The 21,002-nt window shown below is 35.5% G+C and overlaps 1 protein-coding gene across 6 annotated transcripts; it reads left to right on the top strand.

Moving 5' to 3' along the window:
* Positions 1-7,292: 7,292 nt before the first annotated feature.
* On the top strand, positions 7,293-19,909 carry LOC110639712 (E4 SUMO-protein ligase PIAL1). 6 transcript variants are annotated; one of them, XM_058153694.1, is made up of 17 exons: positions 7,293-7,556; positions 10,479-10,551; positions 11,213-11,278; positions 11,944-12,009; positions 12,110-12,189; positions 12,718-12,769; positions 12,846-12,917; positions 13,719-13,786; positions 13,877-13,925; positions 14,000-14,084; positions 14,180-14,281; positions 14,408-14,459; positions 14,981-15,032; positions 17,487-17,603; positions 17,695-18,348; positions 18,451-18,600; positions 18,883-19,909. In XM_058153694.1, the coding sequence occupies exons 1-17, from the start codon at positions 7,327-7,329 to the stop codon at positions 19,609-19,611; spliced, it is 2,697 nt and encodes an 898-aa protein (XP_058009677.1). In that variant the 5' UTR covers positions 7,293-7,326; the 3' UTR covers positions 19,612-19,909. The 6 variants fall into 6 exon arrangements, with proteins under 6 accessions (XP_058009677.1, XP_058009675.1, XP_058009678.1 ...); XM_058153692.1 differs by having other exon boundaries at positions 17,695-18,600; XM_058153696.1 differs by lacking the exon at positions 7,293-7,556 and adding an exon at positions 11,517-11,616 and having other exon boundaries at positions 10,486-10,551; positions 17,695-18,600.
* The last annotated feature ends 1,093 nt before the right edge of the window (positions 19,910-21,002 follow it).

Raw genomic sequence — 21,002 nt, 5'->3', positions numbered from 1 at the left:
ATCACATACCTTAAGATGTCTAGGATTTGAATCCAAGGATTTCGGTTGATCAACAGTCTCCTACTCGATGGCTATATCTGTCTTGCTTCGCTGAGTATATATTCTCAAATCTAGCTTATTCAGTCTCCCTCAAGGTTTAAGTGCCTCCTCCTAAGTATCATTGTTAGGTGTAGGCTCTAAACCTAGATTCTCCCCCTGAAGTTAAAGGTTGGGAAAGGATGAGGCTGAAGGGAAAGACACCACCTTTTCCTTCCTATGCTCCCCCTAAAGAGGTGAATGAAAATAAGATTTAGATTCTCTGAAGGTAACATTCATACTTACAAAATATTTCTGTGAAGGAGGGTGATAACACCTATATCCCTTCTGAGTACCAGAATAACCAACAAAAACACATTTGAGGGCTTGAGGTTCTAATTTCCTGCTATTAAGCTTATGAACGAAGCAAAGACAACCAAATACCTTTAGAGGAATAATATATGAATTTTTACCCTGTAAAACCTCTAAAGGACTTTTAAACTCCAATGTCCAAAGAGGCATCCTGTTAATAAGACATGCAGCAGAAAGAATAGCATCCCCCCAGTTAGGTTTAGCAACATTCATGGTAAATATAAGAGACCTAGCAACCTCAATTAAGTTTCTATTATTTCTTTAAGACACCCCATTTGAGAACTAGAGTTAACACAGCTAGTCTGATATAAAATCCCATGTAACTTCAAATACTCCTGAAAAGACTCCATTCATATATTCTGTACCATTATCAGTTCTCAATATTTTAACATCAGCATCAAACTGTATACTAATCATTTTATGGAAGTGCTGACAATAAGAAAAAACTTCATTTTTCCCTTTCATCAAATATACCCAGGTTAACCTACTACAACAATCCATAAAGGTCACATACCATTTATAACCTGATAAAGATACGGTTTGAGTAGGCCTCCATACATCATAATGGATAGTCATAAAAGGGACTGAAGCCTTATTATTTGTTATAGGATAAGATTATCTAATATGTTTAGCAAACTTGTAAGCATCACATACTAACAATTCAGTTTTGCATTGCTTAAACAAAAAAGGATAAAGTTTCTCTAAAACAGTAAATGAAGGATGTCATAGTCTCCTATGCCATTGGATAATTTTTTCCTTAGCACCCATAGATTGCCCCAATATAATCATTCAAGAGATATAGCCCATCTTGCAGTCTACCAATGCCAATCGTTCTCCCTATCATCAATTCCTCAAACATACAATGAGTTGAAAAAAATTCAATTTTACAATTAAGAGCTTTTATGATAGAACTGACAGACAAGAGGTTAATAGGAAAGTTAGGCTCATGTAAAACAGAACTAAGACTTATATTAGGAGTGCATTTAACAGAACCTATTCTAGAAACACTAGATAAAGTTCCATCCGCAGTGCGGACTTTTTCTTTTCTTGAACATGGAGAATAGGATATGAATTTATTTGAAGAGCCTGTTATATACTTGTTTGCTCCAAAATCTATAACCCAAAAAGAATTATTAAGATTGACAAGAAAAGCATTACCTGAGTTGATGAAGTTAGTGAAGGCAACTGTAGTGGATTGCAATTGAAGTTGTGATAACAAATGCCTTAGAGTCTGTACCTCTTTATTGGAAAACACCCCAGTGGTAGCAGTATCTTCAGAAAGATTCACAACCTCAGATACATTAGCCTGTGGTCTAGTAGAGCCCATCATTTTTCCTCCACGCCCATTAGTAGTGTAACACCCCTAATTTTTAAATTTATTATTTTATGGATAAGTATTAATATTTTATTTTATTTCAATTTTACAAAATTATTTGAAATTTTTTGGGTTTTAGAAATCAGGTTCGATTTTCCGAAAATATAAACTTTGATGATTTTTAAAAATTAATTTAAAGACCACGTGGCAAAACTAAAAATATATTTGGAGTCTATGAATTTTTCTGAGTTTTATAGAATTTTTTCGAAATTTTTGGGCCTCATTTTTGGTCCCAAGGCAGAGTAAAAATTCAAAATTTTGTATCTTGAATCGGATCGGCTGAATCGAATTTGATCGGATCGGACCGGTCGAATCGGACCAGCTTCTTCTTCCTTTTTCTTTCTCCCCGCGTGCGTCCCGACCTCTCCTTCTCTCTCTCCCATTTTCTCTCTCCTCCCTCCTCCCCTTGCCGGCCAGCTGCCACCCAGCCCTCCCCACCTCGCCGGCGCGCCACCCCAGCATCCCCCCATCACCGGCCGCTACCTGGAATGCCGGGAAACAGCATGCGAAGCCTTGCGACGTGCAGCGCACCGCTTCGTCTTCCCGGTCGATCCGGCCACCGATCCGGCCGGGTCTTGTGTCAAACACTATCTATACCTCGAGAGCTTTCCATAGACACCAAGAATACCAAAATCCATCGAGCGGTTTATCCAATTTTTGTTTGGGAAGTTTTAGCCCATTTTGACTTTTGGGCTAGATTCTCGCAAACCGTGAACCCCACGAGAAAACCGAGAGTACCAGAGCGCTCCACTCGTCGAGAGCTTCGCGATAATATAATTTTGAAATTTTCTGATACTGTTTTTTGGTGGGTCCCACGGAATTTCATAGTGTTTTTCCGAGTATTAAATGAGCTTAGAAAATTTCGTAAAATTTATGTACTAACCCCCGTGTTGTGAGCTTCAAGTAGGTATCTTCAATTCACGGAAATTCTACAGTTGTCCAGGTCTATGAATTTCCGGCCAGACAGACTGGCTACCGAAAGTCTTAGAATTGGATCAACAGTTTGGCTACCCCACCATTGTCAGACGTCCCAAGCGCGTCCCTGGATTCGGAATCAGCATAGGTAAACCCGAACCTTGCTTTTTCGTAATTTTATAGTGCTTAAATGGGATTAAAAATCCATAAAATATTCATGGTAGCTCAGAAAATTATGATTCTTCTTGCATTAGCCTAGTAATATTGCTAAGGCCCGCGGGTCAAAGTTTTAGAATTTTTAGAGTTTATTTGAGTAGTTTTTGCAAAAAGAGTCAATTATAAGGACTACACTGTAATTTTACATATTGTGATTGATGACTATTTGGATGGGCCTAGGAGGGGCTGTGTGATATGATTGAGTTGTAGGTGTATGGTTGGTGGATATAGAAGTGTATTTTAAACCCATTTGCAGGTTGGGTAGGCCCTAGGTATAGGAGAGACTCTGCCGGATTTTCGGCACGACTTAGGACGTATTTGGTCTTTTCTTGGGTTGTATTGAGTCAATTGTATTAAACAATTGTAATAAATTTGTCAAGTGAGCAGAGACAGCCTTCTTCCTCCGCCCAGCCGCCACAGTACTGCTGTAAAGTCTGTGAGTAAAATATTAATTTTAATTATAATTTCGATATTATTATAGGTTTAATGCATGCCCATGCATCACTTATAAGTATATATCTATGTAGTTAAACCCTAGGTGCGTTTTATGTTGCATTCACAACTGTTAAAGTGCCATGGATGTTGTTGTGGTAATTTGGAGCAGTGTGCGTGCGTTGGCGTGCGTGTGATGTGGTGTTGGCTATGGATAGGACGGGTAGACACGGCTTGAGATCTTCACTGGGACTCGGCCCTTCAGGGTAGATACGGCTTGAGTTCTTCGCTGGGACCCCAATTTGGTTTATTAAGTGAAAGTCCAGCTTGAGTTCTTCACTGGCACAGGTTGGATTTAAGAGAGCTGTATAGGGGATCAGCTCCCATATATTTATGATTTACATTACTGGGTGTGTGAGTGCTCCAAATTACCTTTTTGCTGTTATGATGTGAAAATATTACTAATGTTGCATTTGACTCTATAGGGTGCATTAGCTTTAGATAGTTATAGAGATTATGGTAAAAATTAATATTTTACTCTCTGAGTCAAATGCTCACTCCTGTTCAATATTTTTCCAGGCCACAGGAGGATATTTTTGAGGTTAACCTGCTTTTCTTCCTCGCAGGTCGTTTATTAATGTTTGTATAAACCTGTTAACTCTTAGAATTTTTGCATGTGTTAGAAGTATTTTTTTGATTTGGGTCTGTAATATAATTATAATGTTGGACCTATAAACGTATTATTATATGCATGTTTGATGGACTGGATGAGGGAGCTGAGCTCCCATTTATTTTTATGACATTGAGTATGTGGAGGGTGAGCTGAGCTCCCCAATTGATTATATATTGTGTTTACAGGTCGGGTGAGTAAAAAACTCTCCGTTGGAAGGTCCACTTTATGGCTGGACTCTGTCCGGTTGAATTTTTGAAATTGGGCCCAAATGGGCCTTGGAGTTGGGTTAATGAATAGTTAGGCTTACTACTGGCCTTGGGGGCTTTAGGCTGGCCTAGGTCCTTGTGTCGGTCCGGCCCATAGGTTGGGTCGTGACAAGTGGGGTGACCATGCAGTTTTCAATAGTGTTCCTTAGTCTGCTGAGTTTTTTCATTGTAGTCACAGTGTAGCTGATCTTTATCAGATGGGCCAGTGGATTGTTGTCATGAGAAATTAGCAGCTAGCCCTGCCTTATCAACAGACATAGAATGAATCATGACACTCCTCCTGCTCTCTTCCTATTAAACATAAGAGTATATCTATCTTAAGGTAGGTAAAGGATCCTTCCCAAGTAATTGGACCCGAATCTGATCATATTCCACATTTAACCCAGCAAGAAAATCATAGATCCGCTCTTTCTCAACCAACTTCTGGAATTTAACTGCATCATCAGGACATGAGGCCTAAAAGTCCTGGTAAAAATCCAGTTCTTTCCATAGGCTACTCAACTCTGCATAATATTGAGCAATAGTTAGCTTGCCCTATGTTATACCATGAATCTTGTTTTGAAGCTCATACACTTGTGCATCATTCCTAACTTGAGAATAGGTATGAGAAAAGGCACTCCAAATAGCAATTGTACTATTCAATAGCAAATACCCACAAGCTATATGTGATTGCATGGAATTGATGAGCTATTACATGATAAGGGAATTTTCTGACTCTCACTGACTGTAGATAGAAGTAGACTTTTTTGGTTTTTTCTTATCTCTAGTAAGATAACCCTACAACCCTGTAGCTTGAATAAAAAGGAGACATGATCTAGACCATGCAAGGTAATTTATCCCATCAAGCTTTATGGGGCTAAGAATTAAAGAAGGATTTTCATTTACAAGAGTCATTTTCCCTTCAGCTACTGAATTTTTTCCATCAAACATGATTTCGAGAATTGATTAAAAGAAACAGTAGGTGAAATAAATACTTAAAAAACAAATTTGCAAACCAAGAGATAGGAATGGGTTGGGCAGAGGAGCGGTGCACTAGGAATGTCGTCAGAAAAAGACGTGGCCGAAAAATCAGACCGGAAACATGCTCACACGATGGCACGTGTAGATGTGGTGAAAACCTTCTGATAGCGAGTGGGGTCACGCACCTCATCGAATGGCGGTAAGACTCCAAGTAAGGACTAGTGACGAGATGCTCTTTCTTTCCTAGAGGGGAGGTGACAACTACCTCTCTTAACAGACCCGCTTTCAAGACTTACCTACACAAACTCTAACTATTTCTCATTATTCTCTCTCTACAAAAAAAGTGCAAATAAGGTAACCTGGCTCTGATACCATGATGAAATCAGAGAGAATTGAAGAATTTTTATCTATATTTTCACTGTATAATTGATTCAAATTTATACAGAGAAGCTAGAACCTTAATAGGAAAAAAAATAAAAGTTGATAAATACAAATATCCCTAATATTGCTAATTTATATTCTAATTTATAGCTAATGCACTAATTAAGGGATTCTAATAGTTCAATTCTGAACCGAACCAAATAATAAAAATTGAAAAATCGAATTGTCAAAATATGTAGATCGAACTAAATTATTATTCTAAGAATAACCGAATCAAACCAAACAGATAAATGACAATTTGATTCTATTAAATTACTTCCAAATCAATCTATTTAAAAACTTGTAAAAAAAAAATCAATCTACATCTATCAAATAAATATCAATATTTATTTATTCTCAACCAAACAAAACTCATAGGCTGAACACTTTTCTTCTCAACCAAATAATGACAAATTCATTCTTGGGTTTCAAGTCAACACAAAATGGATGATTTTCTTCTCAACCAAATGAATCTGAGAGTTTCTGAAACAAAAAACACAATCCGATTATTTACTTAATTACAATAAAAAACCACTAGCCTACAATAATAGAGATTAACTCACAATCAAAACCTAATAACTCACAATCAAAACCCAGTAACGCACAATAAAAAAAAGAAGGGAGGCTAGATGGGTGATAGTAGTCATGGAGAGGCAAGATGGCAAGGGCTTTTGATGGGTGACAATAGTAAAGAGAAAGAGTGGTGTCAAAAAATTGTGGGTTTGGGAGGCGTGCCGCGTGAAGGAGAAGAAGAAGAAGAAGGCAAAGGAACTCAAGGACATAAAGCAAGAAGAAGAAGAAGAAAAAGAAGTGAGGTGGGTCTCTGATTTTCTTGGGATTGGGAAGAAAGAATACAGATTCACTAAGGCCTCAAAATGATGTAGTATATCATTTTGCTTTGGGTCTCTGATTTTCTTGGGATTGGGAAGAAAGAATACAAATTCACTAGGGCCTCAAAATGATGTAGTATATGATTTTGGTTTGGTTCAATTTTTCTTCAATTTTTAATGAAAATAATCGAATTGAATTAAATAACCGAATTTATCAAAACTAATAAATCGAACCTAACCGATTGAATAAAAAATCAAACCCATTGGACTAGTAACTTGATTTGATTCGATTTTTTTCGGTTCAAATCGAAAACTGCTCAGGCCTAAAGATAAACTTTATGAGAATTATAAACATCCATATAATTAGAGTATTTTCAATAAAAATGAATTTTTTTTATTTCTTTATTTTTAAAAAAATTAACATATATTGATACAAAATCTAAATTTTAAAAACTATATTATATTTAGAATATAAAATTTTATAAAAATTTAATTTAATTAATTTTTTTATAAAAAATTCAATTATTTTAAATTTATATAAAATTTATTTTCAGAAAATAAAAAAAATAAAAATATATTATATAGTTACTTGTTGCATATAAAGTATAATTATTTTATTATTAAAAATAAAACAATTTAAAGTTTATTACCCATAAAATTTTTATAATTAATTGTTTTATAAAAAAAAAATTTCATGAGATTAGATCGTAAATTTATATTAAATTATTATTATTGGTTTTTAACAAAGTAATTATACAACCAAGCAACATAAAAGCCACCTTTTATCTTAAAAAAATTATTTTATTCTTAACAAACTCTATCTTGTTTAAAAAAAAGAAAAAACTCTATCTCATGCACGCAGATAGAGACGCGATGACCGGAATGGCGATCCCGCCGGTGTTGGCTGGGGCGGGCCTGACTGTGGGGGCAGGGCCGGCGGTGGGGACGGGGCAGAAAATGTCGGCGTCGATTGCGAACTTTCTTAGAATAGCGGATGTAGCCAAGCGTTTGGCCACGCATCTTCAACCTGGCAGCGCTAACAACCCCACCGAGTTCTTTCGTCTCTGCCTCTTTCTTGCTAGGTATTTACATAATATCTATAATATGTTTGTGCATACGTAAACGATTATTTCTAATTTATATTTTCTAATTCCTTTTTCTTTGTTCTAGTTTTCGTTTTAGATGATTGATTTTGATTTACTTGTAGCTTGTTAAGTTTCTTTCTTATTTTAGCTTTTTGTTTGTTGACGGGTGTTTCTGTGGACTTCAGATGGTGGATTGTTGGAAATTTGATATGGTTTATTGTTTATACTGGGAGTTAGATTACAAGCATTTTTCTTGGAAATTACGTAATATAAATTTTTAGAGCTTTTTCTTTTATTCCAATTTCAGTTTTTTTCTTGCTTAATTGTCAGATGGTTACCGTTTATATGAGTGGAAGTTTGAAGCATGCAAACACTTACCCTTTGTTTGGGAAGAGGTTTTTAAAGCAACAGAAGGTTTTTTCAATTTTTAAAAATCTTGAACTTATGTTGGGGAGAATATGTTGTATCTTACCCTTTCCCTTTGTTAAACCTCCATCTTCTAACCCACTGGTGGATTAAGAAGGTTTGAAAACATCCAAATGCTTAAAGAAAAACTTTCCTTTAAAAAAGGTTTTTGGAGGTTTTTGAAAACCTCCAAAAACATTCATTTTTCAATACATCAAAATTTTAAAACCTTGCCTTAAAAACTTTCCAAAATTCATAGAAAACTTAATTTAAAAAATTTTACTTTAAAATGCCTTACCTTATCAGTTCAGTTCAGTTCAGTTCGAAAAAAGAGGGGAAGAGGCACAAATTCTCCTGGCCAAGGCTCAATTGAGCCCATAAACAATGTTTGGTCTCCAATTAGACCATTTAACTTTCAAAAACTTAGCAATTGAGCCCTTATTTAAATGTCATTAGGTTACACAGTTAATCAACAAGTAGCTTTGTAGGACCTGAGAAGTAAATAAAATATTATTGAAAATTATAAACATTTAAACTCAAATTTAATAAAAAAAACTCAGGTTTTCTATCACTTTCTCAATAACAAAACACCAAACTTTTTTGGAGCCTCAAATGAACTTCACTGATATCAATTCCAATAATAATAAAGAAAACATGAATTCTTCAAGTTTTACCCATCTTAGCACTGAAAACATGGTGCAGCCACATGGAGTCAAAAGATTAAGCATTAGCCACTAAAATCCACATACAAGGAAGAGAACAATACAAACATCAAATGGAATAAAATAACAACATAAAAGTAAATAAAAGCAAATAAGGTGCACAAATGCACATATACAAGCACACAAATTCACACTAATAAAAAGAAAATGTTGATATTTACAGAAATTTAAAGAAAGATAGTGAGAGTATCAACCATTAGGAGCATAGCTAAAACCATTATCATTGGAATCGAAATCAAAGCACCATTCTCAACCCTTGGGTGCTTAACATCAGCATCAGCTCCTCTTAGGAGGCGAGCGATTATTTCCTTTGCTTTGTGCTTGGCCATTTGGATCTAATCGGTAGGTGGGGACATGCTGTTGTAAGACTGCAGAGTGTGTGTGGAGTCTGTTGATGAGAAGCCATTAGGCTGTTGCGTTGATGATGGGGTTTGGTCATTGTATTTGTGCTTATGATTCACAACTGACTAAGGAGAAATGGCAGCTTCAGAATCCAGAGAAGGAGAGGGTTTGTGAGAGAGGAAATGGAGAGGGAGGCAAGGCAAAGAAAGGCGAGTAGGAATGGAGAGGCTAGGCTGAGAGAGGGATGTTTCAAGGGAGGAGGGGCAAGGGTGTCAATTGGTTGAAGAGAAAATCCGGATGAGTGTAGGAAGAGAAAATCTTTTTTTTTTAATTCCCATTTGCTTTAATTTTTTTAATGAAATTTGAGTTTAAATATTTATAATTTTTTAATAATATTTTATTTATTTTGTGGGTCCCGATAACACTGCAAACTCTCAGACTTAATGGATAGATGAGCACGCAACGCCATGTGATCACTTATGGGCTTGATTGGTGAGTTTTGAAAGTTAAAAGGTCTAATTGGACCCAAAAAATATATAGGGTGAGCCTTGACCTATAATTAAGGGGCAAATTTTTGCCTTTTCCAAAAGAAAAACTCTTTGTTTAGTGAGCTAAAAAAGTATTTTCCTTTATTAGTCTGCTTTTAATGTCAATGAAAATGTAATGCAATATTATCCAGAGGCCTTTGTGTCCATAAGAAGGTCTATGCTGATTATTCGCTAGCGTTAATATCCCATATTAGTTTAGGATAGGGGTAATTGCCTCTTATAAAGTCTTGGACACTCCTCTCCCTCGAGCTAGGTGTTGAGGATGAGTTAGACCCGGTCTATTTTCTTAAGATTGTATTTGAGCCTCCCCAACTGATGTTGGGTCTCTCATAAGTGTTTCCCACTCTACATGTTCGGTCTTGAGCATGATGTGGTGTGTTAATATCCTATATTGGTTTAGGATAGGGGTAACGTTCCCCTTATATACCCCTTATAAAGCCTTGGCACCTCTTCCCCTCGAGCTTGCTTTTGAGGTGAGTTAGGCTTGGCTTATTTTCTTAAGAGTTAGATTATGAGAAAGCTGGTTGAGTGCTTGAGGAGAGGATTATGAGCACAGTGGGAACTATGGTTAGTTGTCTGAATACCATGATAGAATTCCATTGGAAATGAACAATACTTAAAATCATTTGTTCAATGTATAGTTTGACACTGATTAATTGCAGTTCCAAAGTAACTATTTTTGTCACGTTGTTTTATTTCAAACCTTTCTGATTGATGTAGCAGTGTTTGGTGTTATTTATATTATTTCTGGGCTGCTTTTCATGGTATATGCAATATAGTTTGGAGTTCCTACTACTTGTTTACATTATCCCAGTAGGATGAGAGAAGGAATGTAATAATTGTTATTATTATAGGTTTTGTGATATTTTCTGGAATAATTAGATTTACTTTGACAAATACAGAGGCATTGATTATGCAGTTGCAAACAATGAGGTTCCATCCAAAGCTCTAGATTTACCTTTATTATTGAAACAGGTGACTTATGCCATATTTTGTTGATGCTAAATTTTCAGTTCTCTTAATACTCAGTTGCGTGAATCTGCCAGCAACTATCTTAATAAGGGAGCCAAGTGTTGATATTGAGACTTGTATTAGTTTTTAAACGCAGATATCTATTGAAATATTGATTTTCAATTTTCATATTAAATATCTTCTGGGAATGATTTTTATTAATTTAATTATTAATATGTAACTCAAAGTTATTGGAATTAAAATGTTTTGAACATTCAAGTAAAATATAAATCATAAAAAAGAGAACGTTTACATATTAGTACTGCTACTTATAGTGAAGACTTGACATATGAGCATTGCTGCTGTTAACTGGTTATATAATATCTTTGCGTGGAATACCAGTAGTAATTTTCTTTTTCTTTTGGGCCTCAATAGCTAAAATGAGTGTTTAGATGAACATGGCCAAAAGAAAAGAGAACAAAAAAGGAATCTAATAATTGAATGGATTGAGTGATTTGTTGGATGAAAACTGTCTCAATCCACTTATGGGAACTAGTTTTTTTTTTTTTTTTTTTTTATAGTTCTTAAGAGATGATCTAATTATTGTTCTTATTTTTGTCTCTATGGAAATTTTTGTTCTGGAATAAGTAGTCATGCTTATAATTGTTTTTCCTCTGCTGCATAGGTTTGCCTATGTAAAAATGATCACTTCTTAGAAGCAGCTATCATGGTTCTTATGATTTCTGTCAAGGTAATTGCAGCTGGTTTTATGAATTTCAAGTATTAGTTGTGTTGTTTGTAGTCTTCTAAATTTCCAGTTTACGTTGCAGTGGGGTATACCTCTTACCATGTATTGCACGTTAGCATTTTGGTTTGTGTACAGTTGTATTGGGTGACTAGGGACTATTTCTTGTTGTCATGTCGTTAGCATTTTGGTTTGCGTACAGTTGTATTTGGTGACTAGGGACTATTTCTTGTTGTCATGTCAGTGTTCCGGGCTTGCAAACACAATGGATGTTCAAGTTTTGAGATTTGATAATGTCTCCAAAACTTCCATTCTAAGGCCCTAGTTTGCAGAGGCCACTCCAAGTAATCACCCCTATTCTTTCTGTTATTATACATTTATACTGGGTGACTGAAAAATGTGATGAGAAACCTTTATCTGACATTTTTTTAATCCAATTAAATTTCACTTTTTGATACCATTCATTCCTTCAGATTTTTGTTCTATTATTTTCTCCTGCCACTTCTGGTCCTCCTTTTTTTTTTTAAATTTTTTTAGAATGCTTATAATATGTTTATTTGAACAAATATTTCTTTTATTTGATGTTTCTTTTCTTTTTGAAATCTTGCTGTTGTATGTTATCCATAATTTTTTTAGCCTCTTTTGTATTAAACGTACTTGTCACCTGGTAGAATGCTTGTAAGATTGGATGGTTTTCAGATAAGGACTCTCAAGAACTGTTTACTCTTGCTAATGAGGTTTGCTACCCATCTTTATCCTTTTGTTGAGTGTGCATGTCCTTTATGAGGGATTGATCATATAGATCTTGATATTTTCTTCTTTCTACTTCTTTCATAGATTGGAAACAGCTTTTGTAGTCGAGATGTTAATACTGTACTAAGTGACTATCTTTCGATTATCTCAACGGTTATGTCCAGGTAAGAGCTCTTGCAGTGCTTGTATTTTACTTTTCATGGCAATATATGCTAAGTTTTTGCTATATTATTTCTGTGCCAATGATATCCTCTTAATTTTTTGACTTTCTGGACTTTAGGAAAGACTAGAAACACTCTTGAGCTTTTGTTTTGCAAGGGCTAGGCATGAATTATTATGTGGATAACAAGAGAAGTAATATGATAATTGACTTCACTTATCTGTATGTCTAGACAATTGCTTCACATGGTTGACCATGTCTATCAAAATCTTAAGATGGGTGTTATGACATCAATTCTGACATTTATCTGACTTAATTGAGTCCATGCTAGTTGAATGGGTGTGTGTGATTTGAGTGTATTGCAAATGAAATTTGTCAACATGGCTGGCTGTCTTTTAAGATGTAGCCTTGAATGCCATCCATTTCAGGGTGATTGTTCTTGAAATTTGTTAAAATGGCTATCTTTCTTGATATGGCCTTAAATGACTTGAGATACTATTTGAGGTCGCTCACTATGTTTATGTTTCTGCAGATTCTATCCACTGATGAAAATGGGGCAGATACTTGCTTCTCTTGAAGTTAAGGTAGTTTCTTTTCCTCTGTTTACAATTTCTGCCTACTTAAGAGAAATGTGGTAATCTATCTTTCTCTGCTTTGTAGCCTGGATATGGAGCATATGTAATTGATTTTCACATTTCAAAGAATATTGCACATTCTCAACAGGAAAAAATAGTAAGCTCTTAACTTTGATTTGTATTCAATGGTGGTGTAAGATGCAATGTTTCATGTAAAATCTGTCTAACTGCATCTTCTGATTTTGTGATCTGTTCATTGTATTCTGTTTGTGTGTGAGTCATAAATTAATCCATCCGAATATAAATCTAGATCTAAATTTTTGTTACTGCACCTATTTGCTGGAGTTGGTGCATTAGTTTCCTTCTAGTGAATGTTCTTCTAGCTGACTCCTGTCTTTACTTCATCTGATTTTGATTAATCTTCTTTCTCAATTAATTTTTTGATCCATTACTGTTAAGACAATAATATGATTATGATTGTGGGATTGCGTACTGTAAATTAGTGCTAGGATTGTGTAGGAATTATAGGGATTGATAGATTGTATTCAAAATGTACCTGTCGTAAGCTCTAACAGTATATATACCCTCATCAGCTTGAGGGAATAATCAAGCTTTTCAATCCAATCTTCCTCTTCTTTCTTCTTTCTTCAGTCTTCACCCATTTCTAAAATTACAATTTGTTGTCTGTTTTCTGCTGGCTTCATTTTACTAACCCAGATGAATTGGTCAATGCAAATCACTTTCAGCAATATGTTCAGAAGATCAAAAGCTGTGTTGTATTACAGTAAATTCCAAGTGATAGACGTGATCAATTGCGTAAACAAATTGCAGCGCTTAGTCATTGGTTTTCATATGTACATGTGTTTTTTTACCTAGGGTACTCAGAAATAGGATTATTGATTATGGAACTCATTCTATATTTCACTCTTTTGTTTCATATTTGCTTTGTGGCCTGCAGTGGTTGTTTGTGGTACAGGGAGATAATACAGAGACATCTGCATGTATTATCAGTCCGCAACATGTGAAGTATGAACCTTCCTTCCCCTCCCTCAATTTCCTTTGTTAGTTTAGTTGTAAGAATGTATTTTGATTACTTTTTTCTTTTTCCCTTTTTAGTTTCCTGTTAAATGGAAAGGGAGTAGAGGGAAGAACTACTGTTTCAATGGTTGGTGTAATCACTGTTAACTCTGTGTGTTAATTGATGCAAATGTTGGATTTAACATTTTATGTTTTTAATAGGACACTGGACCACAGATTCCAACTAATGTGACAACAATGCTTAAATATGGAACAAATCTTCTTCAAGCAGTTGGCCAGTTCAATGGTATGCTTGGGTGCTAGTGCTTCATTTTTTAAGGATTATTGTTTTGTTTTTTGATCCTTGTCTAATACCTTTTTTTTGTTATTATTAATTTGAAGGTCATTATATCATAGCTGTTGTTTTTATGAGTGTGACACCATTATCGGAGACTCCTGTGCTGCTAGATTATGTTGAGTCTGATGTTGCTGCAGCAGATCCAGGTACGCCTATGGGAAAAGGATAGAACTGGAGTATAGATTCTGTTTTCCTTGTTTCTTTTTGTTTCTAATCTTTTCTCAATTTATGGTGGTTTAGCTCCTCTCCTAATTCTTGTTTTGATGTCTTAGATTCTGATATAATTGAGGGGCCATCATGTGTATCGCTTAATTGCCCCATAAGGTATTCTATGGTACTAGCTCTCCAAAATTCTTTTATAATGATTACTCTATAGGTTTTTTTAGACTTTTATGGATGAATGTGTAGTCAATTTGCTTATTCTCTTTAGTGGGGAGAGATGGGAAAAAGAAGGAAAGAAAAGAAAAACATTCTTAGTAGTGATCTACTGCAACTTATTGGTTTTGATATTGTCCAAGTTACTGGATAACCTTATGCCTCCAGTTGCAGGAAGTATCCAATTTGTCGACCATGAAGGGAAGGGCATAATTTATGCTTCTATTTCTTAAATATAAAATATAGGCTTGATCTCCCTCTCCCCCCCTCACCACCACACCCCCCCCCCCCCTCTCTCTCTCTCTCTCTCTCTCTCTCTCTCTCTCTCTCCCCCTTACTTCTCTCTAATAGAAAAGAACAGTCCTGGTGTTGACAATGACAAGTCAAATGTAATTTTATTATGACATGATGATTCTGTTTGTCCTTTTGTGAACCAAAATAAGCATTTCCTGGTTCTCAATCTCAAACAGCTATACACGTATCAGAACTCCTGTGAAAGGACATTCATGCAAACATCTTCAGGTGAGTGCTCCTAGTTCTATCAACAGTTGAATGACACTAAAAATAGCTGGATCATATCCATTCTTGTTGTATCATTACTCATGCAGTACCCTGACTTAAATCAAATAATGTACAGCTATACATGTTTTCCTAGTTCCATCACAATTGTACTATCAAATAACATTTTGAGTGCCTAAACAGTGAACAAGGTAAAAATGTGCTATGAATTACATTTGCAGTTTTGCACTCTTCTGGTGATCAAAAGTGCCAATATGATTAAAATAATATGAAATGTCTTTACTTGTCACACCAATAATCATGTGAGCTATTTTAAAAAAATTTTAAAAAAAGTGATCTCATATGATAGCCCCACCTATGGTCTTCCATTGTCCACTTGCTCTTCTAGTTTCATCTTTGATCTCTCTATCTCATTGAACATCTAATTTGAATTTTATTTATATATTTCTTATGCCAAACTTCATTTAATTGATTAATCCATGCCACTTGAGGTGCATTTTTTTTGTTATTTTTTAATTAAAATAGTTTACATGTCTCCTAGAATTAAAGCCGGATGGTTGAAGTGGAGACGTGCCACGGGAGTTTTATGTGATCGTAAGATTCCCAATAAATTAAAAGGAAAATTTTACCGTACAGTCATACGACCGGCTATGTTATATGGTAGTGAGTGTTGGGCACTGAAAGAGTCGTATGCATCTAAGTTAAGAGTTGCAGAGATGAGAATGTTAAGGTGGATGAGTGGCCATACTAGACTAGATAAAGTCGGTAATGAAAGTATTAGAGAAAAGGTAGGAGTGGTGCCAATTGAAGATAAGTTGAGAGAAGGGAGATTAAGGTGGTTTGGTCATGTGAAGCGTAGACATACGGAGGCTCCAGTTAGACAAGTAGAGCACATTAGGTTAGAGGATAGAAAGAAAAAAGAGGTAGACCTAAATTGACTTGGAGGAGAGCAGTACAACATGACTTAGAAGTATTACACATTTCTGAGGATTTAACCCAAAATCGTTCAGAGTGGAAAAAGCGAATCCATATAGCCGATCCCAAATTTTTGGGATAAAAGCTTAGTTGAGTTGAGTTGAGTTGAGTTGAGTTTACATGTCTCCTAGTGTGGGAAATGAAGCTAAATTTTATATTATTTTAATCCATCATGTCACTTTTTAATCGTAGGAAAATTGCAAAAGCACTTGATTGCATGGTTTTGGTCTATTCAGCCGCTTAATTGCACCAAAAAAAAATTGTAGATACTCAAATAGAAAATACTAAACGTTTAGACACCCAACATGTTGTTATCTAAAACGATTATTAGTGTTTGGCTTTGCCTTGATTTATATGTGCTTTTTTCTGAATAACTATGGTTTGATCTCACATTGAATGAGGTTGCAATGTAGATAATGAATAATGATGGTTTGACTTTTCACAATATTTTCACTTTACATGCGCTGCTATCTTTGACTTTGGAAACCAGTTTAAGGGCCTCTTTGATTTAGCTATACGATGCAACTGATAATCGATTGCTAGTATGTCTAGCTGCTGTTGTTGATTTTCAAAATTACTAATAAGGGTATATATAATATATTTATTTTACAATTGAAATAAATATATTATTATTAATTTACTATATCTTATCATTTATTTTACAATTGAAATAAATATATAATTATTAATTTATTATATCATATTATTTATTTTATTATTGAAATAAATATATAATTGTTGATTTACTAATCATATTATTTATTTTATTTTATATATATATATATATATATATATATATATATATATAATAAAATTTGTGGACACTCTTGAAGATTCATCAGCATGAACCAACACTACAAAGTGTTGTAGTGTTAGTGCATGTAGAGTGTCTATAGAGGTACAAATTTTTTTTTTTATTTTAATCTAAAAATATAGATATAGAATTATGCATTGTGAGTTTTATTTAGTGAATGGGTAAAGATTATTTTTGTCAAACAATAAAAAAGTTATATTTTTGTTCATGAACAACTCTTTAATTAGAGCTGATTAAAATTGCAGCTAATAAATATCCTATCAGCTGTTTATCAACAATTAGTTATGTTTTTTGTAGTTTTACCGAACACCTTGGTTCAGCTGTTTGGATGCCTATTAGCTATTAGCTGCATCCAACAACTGAACCAAAAGTGTTAGATTTATACTGTTGGCTAAAAATTGGTTTGGGGATCTCAAATCGTAATTTTGAAATTTGGAAGAATGTTCTTAAGCTTGGGTAGTAGTTTTGCTTAGTAAACCTGAATTGAGTAATAATTTTAAACGGTAAAATACTTAAATATACAAAGAAGATATAATTGTGAATATCTGTTATGGTCCTTATGGAGCTTGAGACAATGATGCTGTGAATGTCAATGTAATAAATTGGCTTTTTTGGATTCCTCTTTGTTAATATGTGAGTTTGTTATCTCTGATCGCAGTTTGCTTTAGTGTTTTGATTTTAGTAACTTTGTCCATATAAATTCAAGAAGGCCATCTTGGCGCTGCCCACATTGTAATCAGCATGTCTGCTACTCAGATATTCGTGTTGTTCAGAACATGGTTAAGGCAAGTACTTTTGAAGTTGGATTTGCCTTGTGGCTACTCAATTCTGTTGGAATAAACACTTTTTTTTCCTTACATTTGTGTTTGTTTCTAGGTTCTGAAAGAAGTAGGCGAGAATGTTGCTGATGTGATTATCTCTGCTGATGGATCATGGAAGGCTATCGTAGAAGGTGATGACAACGCAGATCAGACAAGCAAAGGGACTTTTAATTGCCAGAAAGAAACAATTGGACAGCAAGAACGTACAACTTTCTCAAATGCCCTTCCCCTTGTTATGGATCTCACAGAGGATGATAATAGGATGGATGTTGTGAGCACCAGTGATATTGAAGACAGGAAACCTTCTCAAGCAACTCTTCAAAGTCAACCTGTTGCCACTAATTTAACTATTCCAAATGCAGTGGTTCAGAATGTTGCTAGTCAAGTAGAGGATGGCTTTTGGTCTGATGTTTACTTAAATCATGGGTCTGGGACCCCCATTGCTGGGTTAGGGTTGCAAATGGTCAATGGCATGTCTGAGCTCAATCCTGCAAGTATTATGGCATCCTCTGGGATAACTGATGCCTTTTCTCCTGTACTTAACCATGATGTTGTGGGTCATGGAAATAATAACCTCACCTCTTTATTGCAAAATCAAATTTCTGCTTCTGCAAATTTGCGACAGTCACAACTTGTGAATGCAGCTGTTAACAACGAGTCTGGGAGGTTGATGCAGATACCCAGACATGTGAACAGAGCTCCTATAGCAGTTCAGGCCCTCCCAGTTCCATCTCAAACATCAATTCAACAACAAAGGTTAAGCACTAATTTGAATAGTGCGATTCCTAATGGGTCCTCCTTTGCTTCTCAGGCTGCTCTGTCAAAAACACCAACTTCAAATGGTTTCAACATGGCTTCCAATCATATGTACAGGCAGCTGCAAAATCAGAGATCCCATACAAATCCACATCAAGTGTTGGACAGGACTTCACCCTCATTGCAGCATCACTCAACAGTACAGGTTAGTTTTCATTTACTCTCTTTTGTTTTGTTATGTGTCTTGCAGTTTTCATATAGTTGATGCATGTTGTTGCTATTATTATCAGCAGTAGGGATTTCTGGAACACTAGTCAACTTTTTATCAGATGACCCGTCACCTAAATTCAATTGATAATTGGAATCTTGCCAACTAGCTTGGCATACTTGATTTTATCTTTTTGGCAATATGCTATCCTCATGCCTGCTTGATAGCCATTCAGTTTTCCTCTGTTGCATGTTTATGCATTGATTATTTTTGTCTCAGAACCGGAATCATCCAGATGGATCATCTGTTGTGGGACAATCAGTCCAACAGGATGGTGGCGTTTCAAATTCTTGTCAACTCCTAGGTGCTAGCAGAGCATCTTCTGGGCTTTGGAATGAATCTCAGAGTTTACGTCAGCATCAAGCTTTTCGGATGCCCCAACCCAGGAGTCGATCTCCAAGCGTAGGTCGATCAACTTCAGCCCTTCCACTGAGTCAGACCCAGCAAAGAATTGCACAAGTTGGGGCTGGCAACACTGCTGGTTTTCCAAATAGCCAACATTCTAGATTTACAGCTGCTGCTCAGCTAGCAGTCCAGATGGCTAGACAGCCACCATCAGTGCCAGTTCAAATCCCAACTTCCAGAGGGACTTCATACTTGAATACTGATGGGACTAGGGCACCGGCAATGATGCAGGGAGGAAACGTTGGAGCAGCAGCACTAGCGAACACTGGAACTGATGGTGGTTTGAATTTGTCATCAGAGCAGAATTGGCGGCCTTCAGGACGAATGCGTGGAAGCCTATCTGGTCAGGCTGCTACTGCTTATGGAGACTTGATAATTCAGCCTACCCAACCAGCTCCAGCTCCACAACCACGAGTGACCTCAGCCCTACCCAGTGTTCCACCTCCCATGCAGGCGTTTCTTGCTAACAGCAGGAATGTTACTCAAGCCCAGAGTAGCACTGAACCTGCTAGTGTGAATGGGAATTTGCGTACTCTGACGTGATTGTTATATATTGATGCCTTCAACTTACTAATTGTGCGGATTGAGGTTGCCCATGTGGCTGTATATAAGAGGAGTGGCCAGTTTTGCATCAGACGGTTACTGTAAATTTTTTAAGTAGGATTAAGGTCGTTCTTGGTTTTTTTTTTTTTTTTTCTCCCTATTATTTATATTGTTGGTCACTTTGTAAATTCGCAGTTGCCTTGTTGGTCACATCATCTTTTGGTTTGAAGTTGTTTTCGTGGTCGTTGGACTTGGTAAAATTATATGCATTGGGTCATCTGATCTGAGAATTTATGTCTACTGATGCCTTACAGAATAGGGTTGAGCATACTTTGATCTAAGTGTAGAATTTGGAGGACTTGGATGAAAATCTACTTTTAGTTGCCCCAGCTGCCACGCCAACAGCCCGAGCCGAGATAAATATATATATATATATATATATATATATATATATATATATATATATATATATATATATATATATGTTTTTTCTCTTAACAGAAACTTGTGGTTTCATTAACAAGAGGATATGATTGGTTTAACCAAAGTGTTTAATACACTGTTGCTATTCAATTTAACTCAATTAAATTCAATTGAATTTTTATTTTAAAAATTTATTAGGGTCGATTATATAAATTTTCTTTTTTCACTCTAAACAATTTTGGGTTAAATTCTCAAAAATGTATAATACTTCTAGATCATATTGTATTACTTTTCTCCAGGTCAGTTTAAGTCTACATTTTCTTTTCTTTCTATCTTTTAACCTAATATACTCTACTTGTCTAACTAGAGTTTTTGTATGTTTACGCTTCACATGACTAAATCATTTCAATCTCCCTTCTCTCAACTTATCCTCAATGGGAACAACTCCTTTCTTTTTTATAATACTCTCATTACGGACTTTATTTAGTCTAGTATGACCACTCATCTACTTTAATATTTTCATCTCCGCAACTCTCATCTTAGACACATACGGCTTCTTTGTTGCCCAAAACTCACTACTATATAACATAGCCGGTCGTATGGTTGTACGGTAAAATTTTCCTTTCAACTTGTTGGGAATCTTGGGATCACATAAAACTCCCATGGCACGTCTCCATTTCAATCATCTGGCTTTATTCCTATGACTAACATTTTGTACACATCTCCTATCTACTTGAAGGATTGAACCGAGATATTTAAAGTGATTACTTTGGCGCAATATCACTCCATCCAAACTAACTCTTTCCCTATCACTAATTTGGCCTTCACTGAACTTGCAACGTATGTATTATGTCTTTGTTCTACTTACCTGAAACCCTTTTGACTCTAGAGTATTTCTTCAAAGCTCTGGCTTTCTATTGACTCCTTCTCGCGTCTCATCTATTAGAACTATATCATCAACAAACATC

This window comes from Hevea brasiliensis, chromosome 9 (assembly GCF_030052815.1).
Source record: "Hevea brasiliensis isolate MT/VB/25A 57/8 chromosome 9, ASM3005281v1, whole genome shotgun sequence".
Classification (NCBI taxonomy): Eukaryota; Viridiplantae; Streptophyta; class Magnoliopsida; order Malpighiales; family Euphorbiaceae; genus Hevea; species Hevea brasiliensis.
The sequence above is the reverse complement of the archived record's forward strand: the minus strand, read 5'-3'. Positions and strand labels throughout refer to the sequence as shown.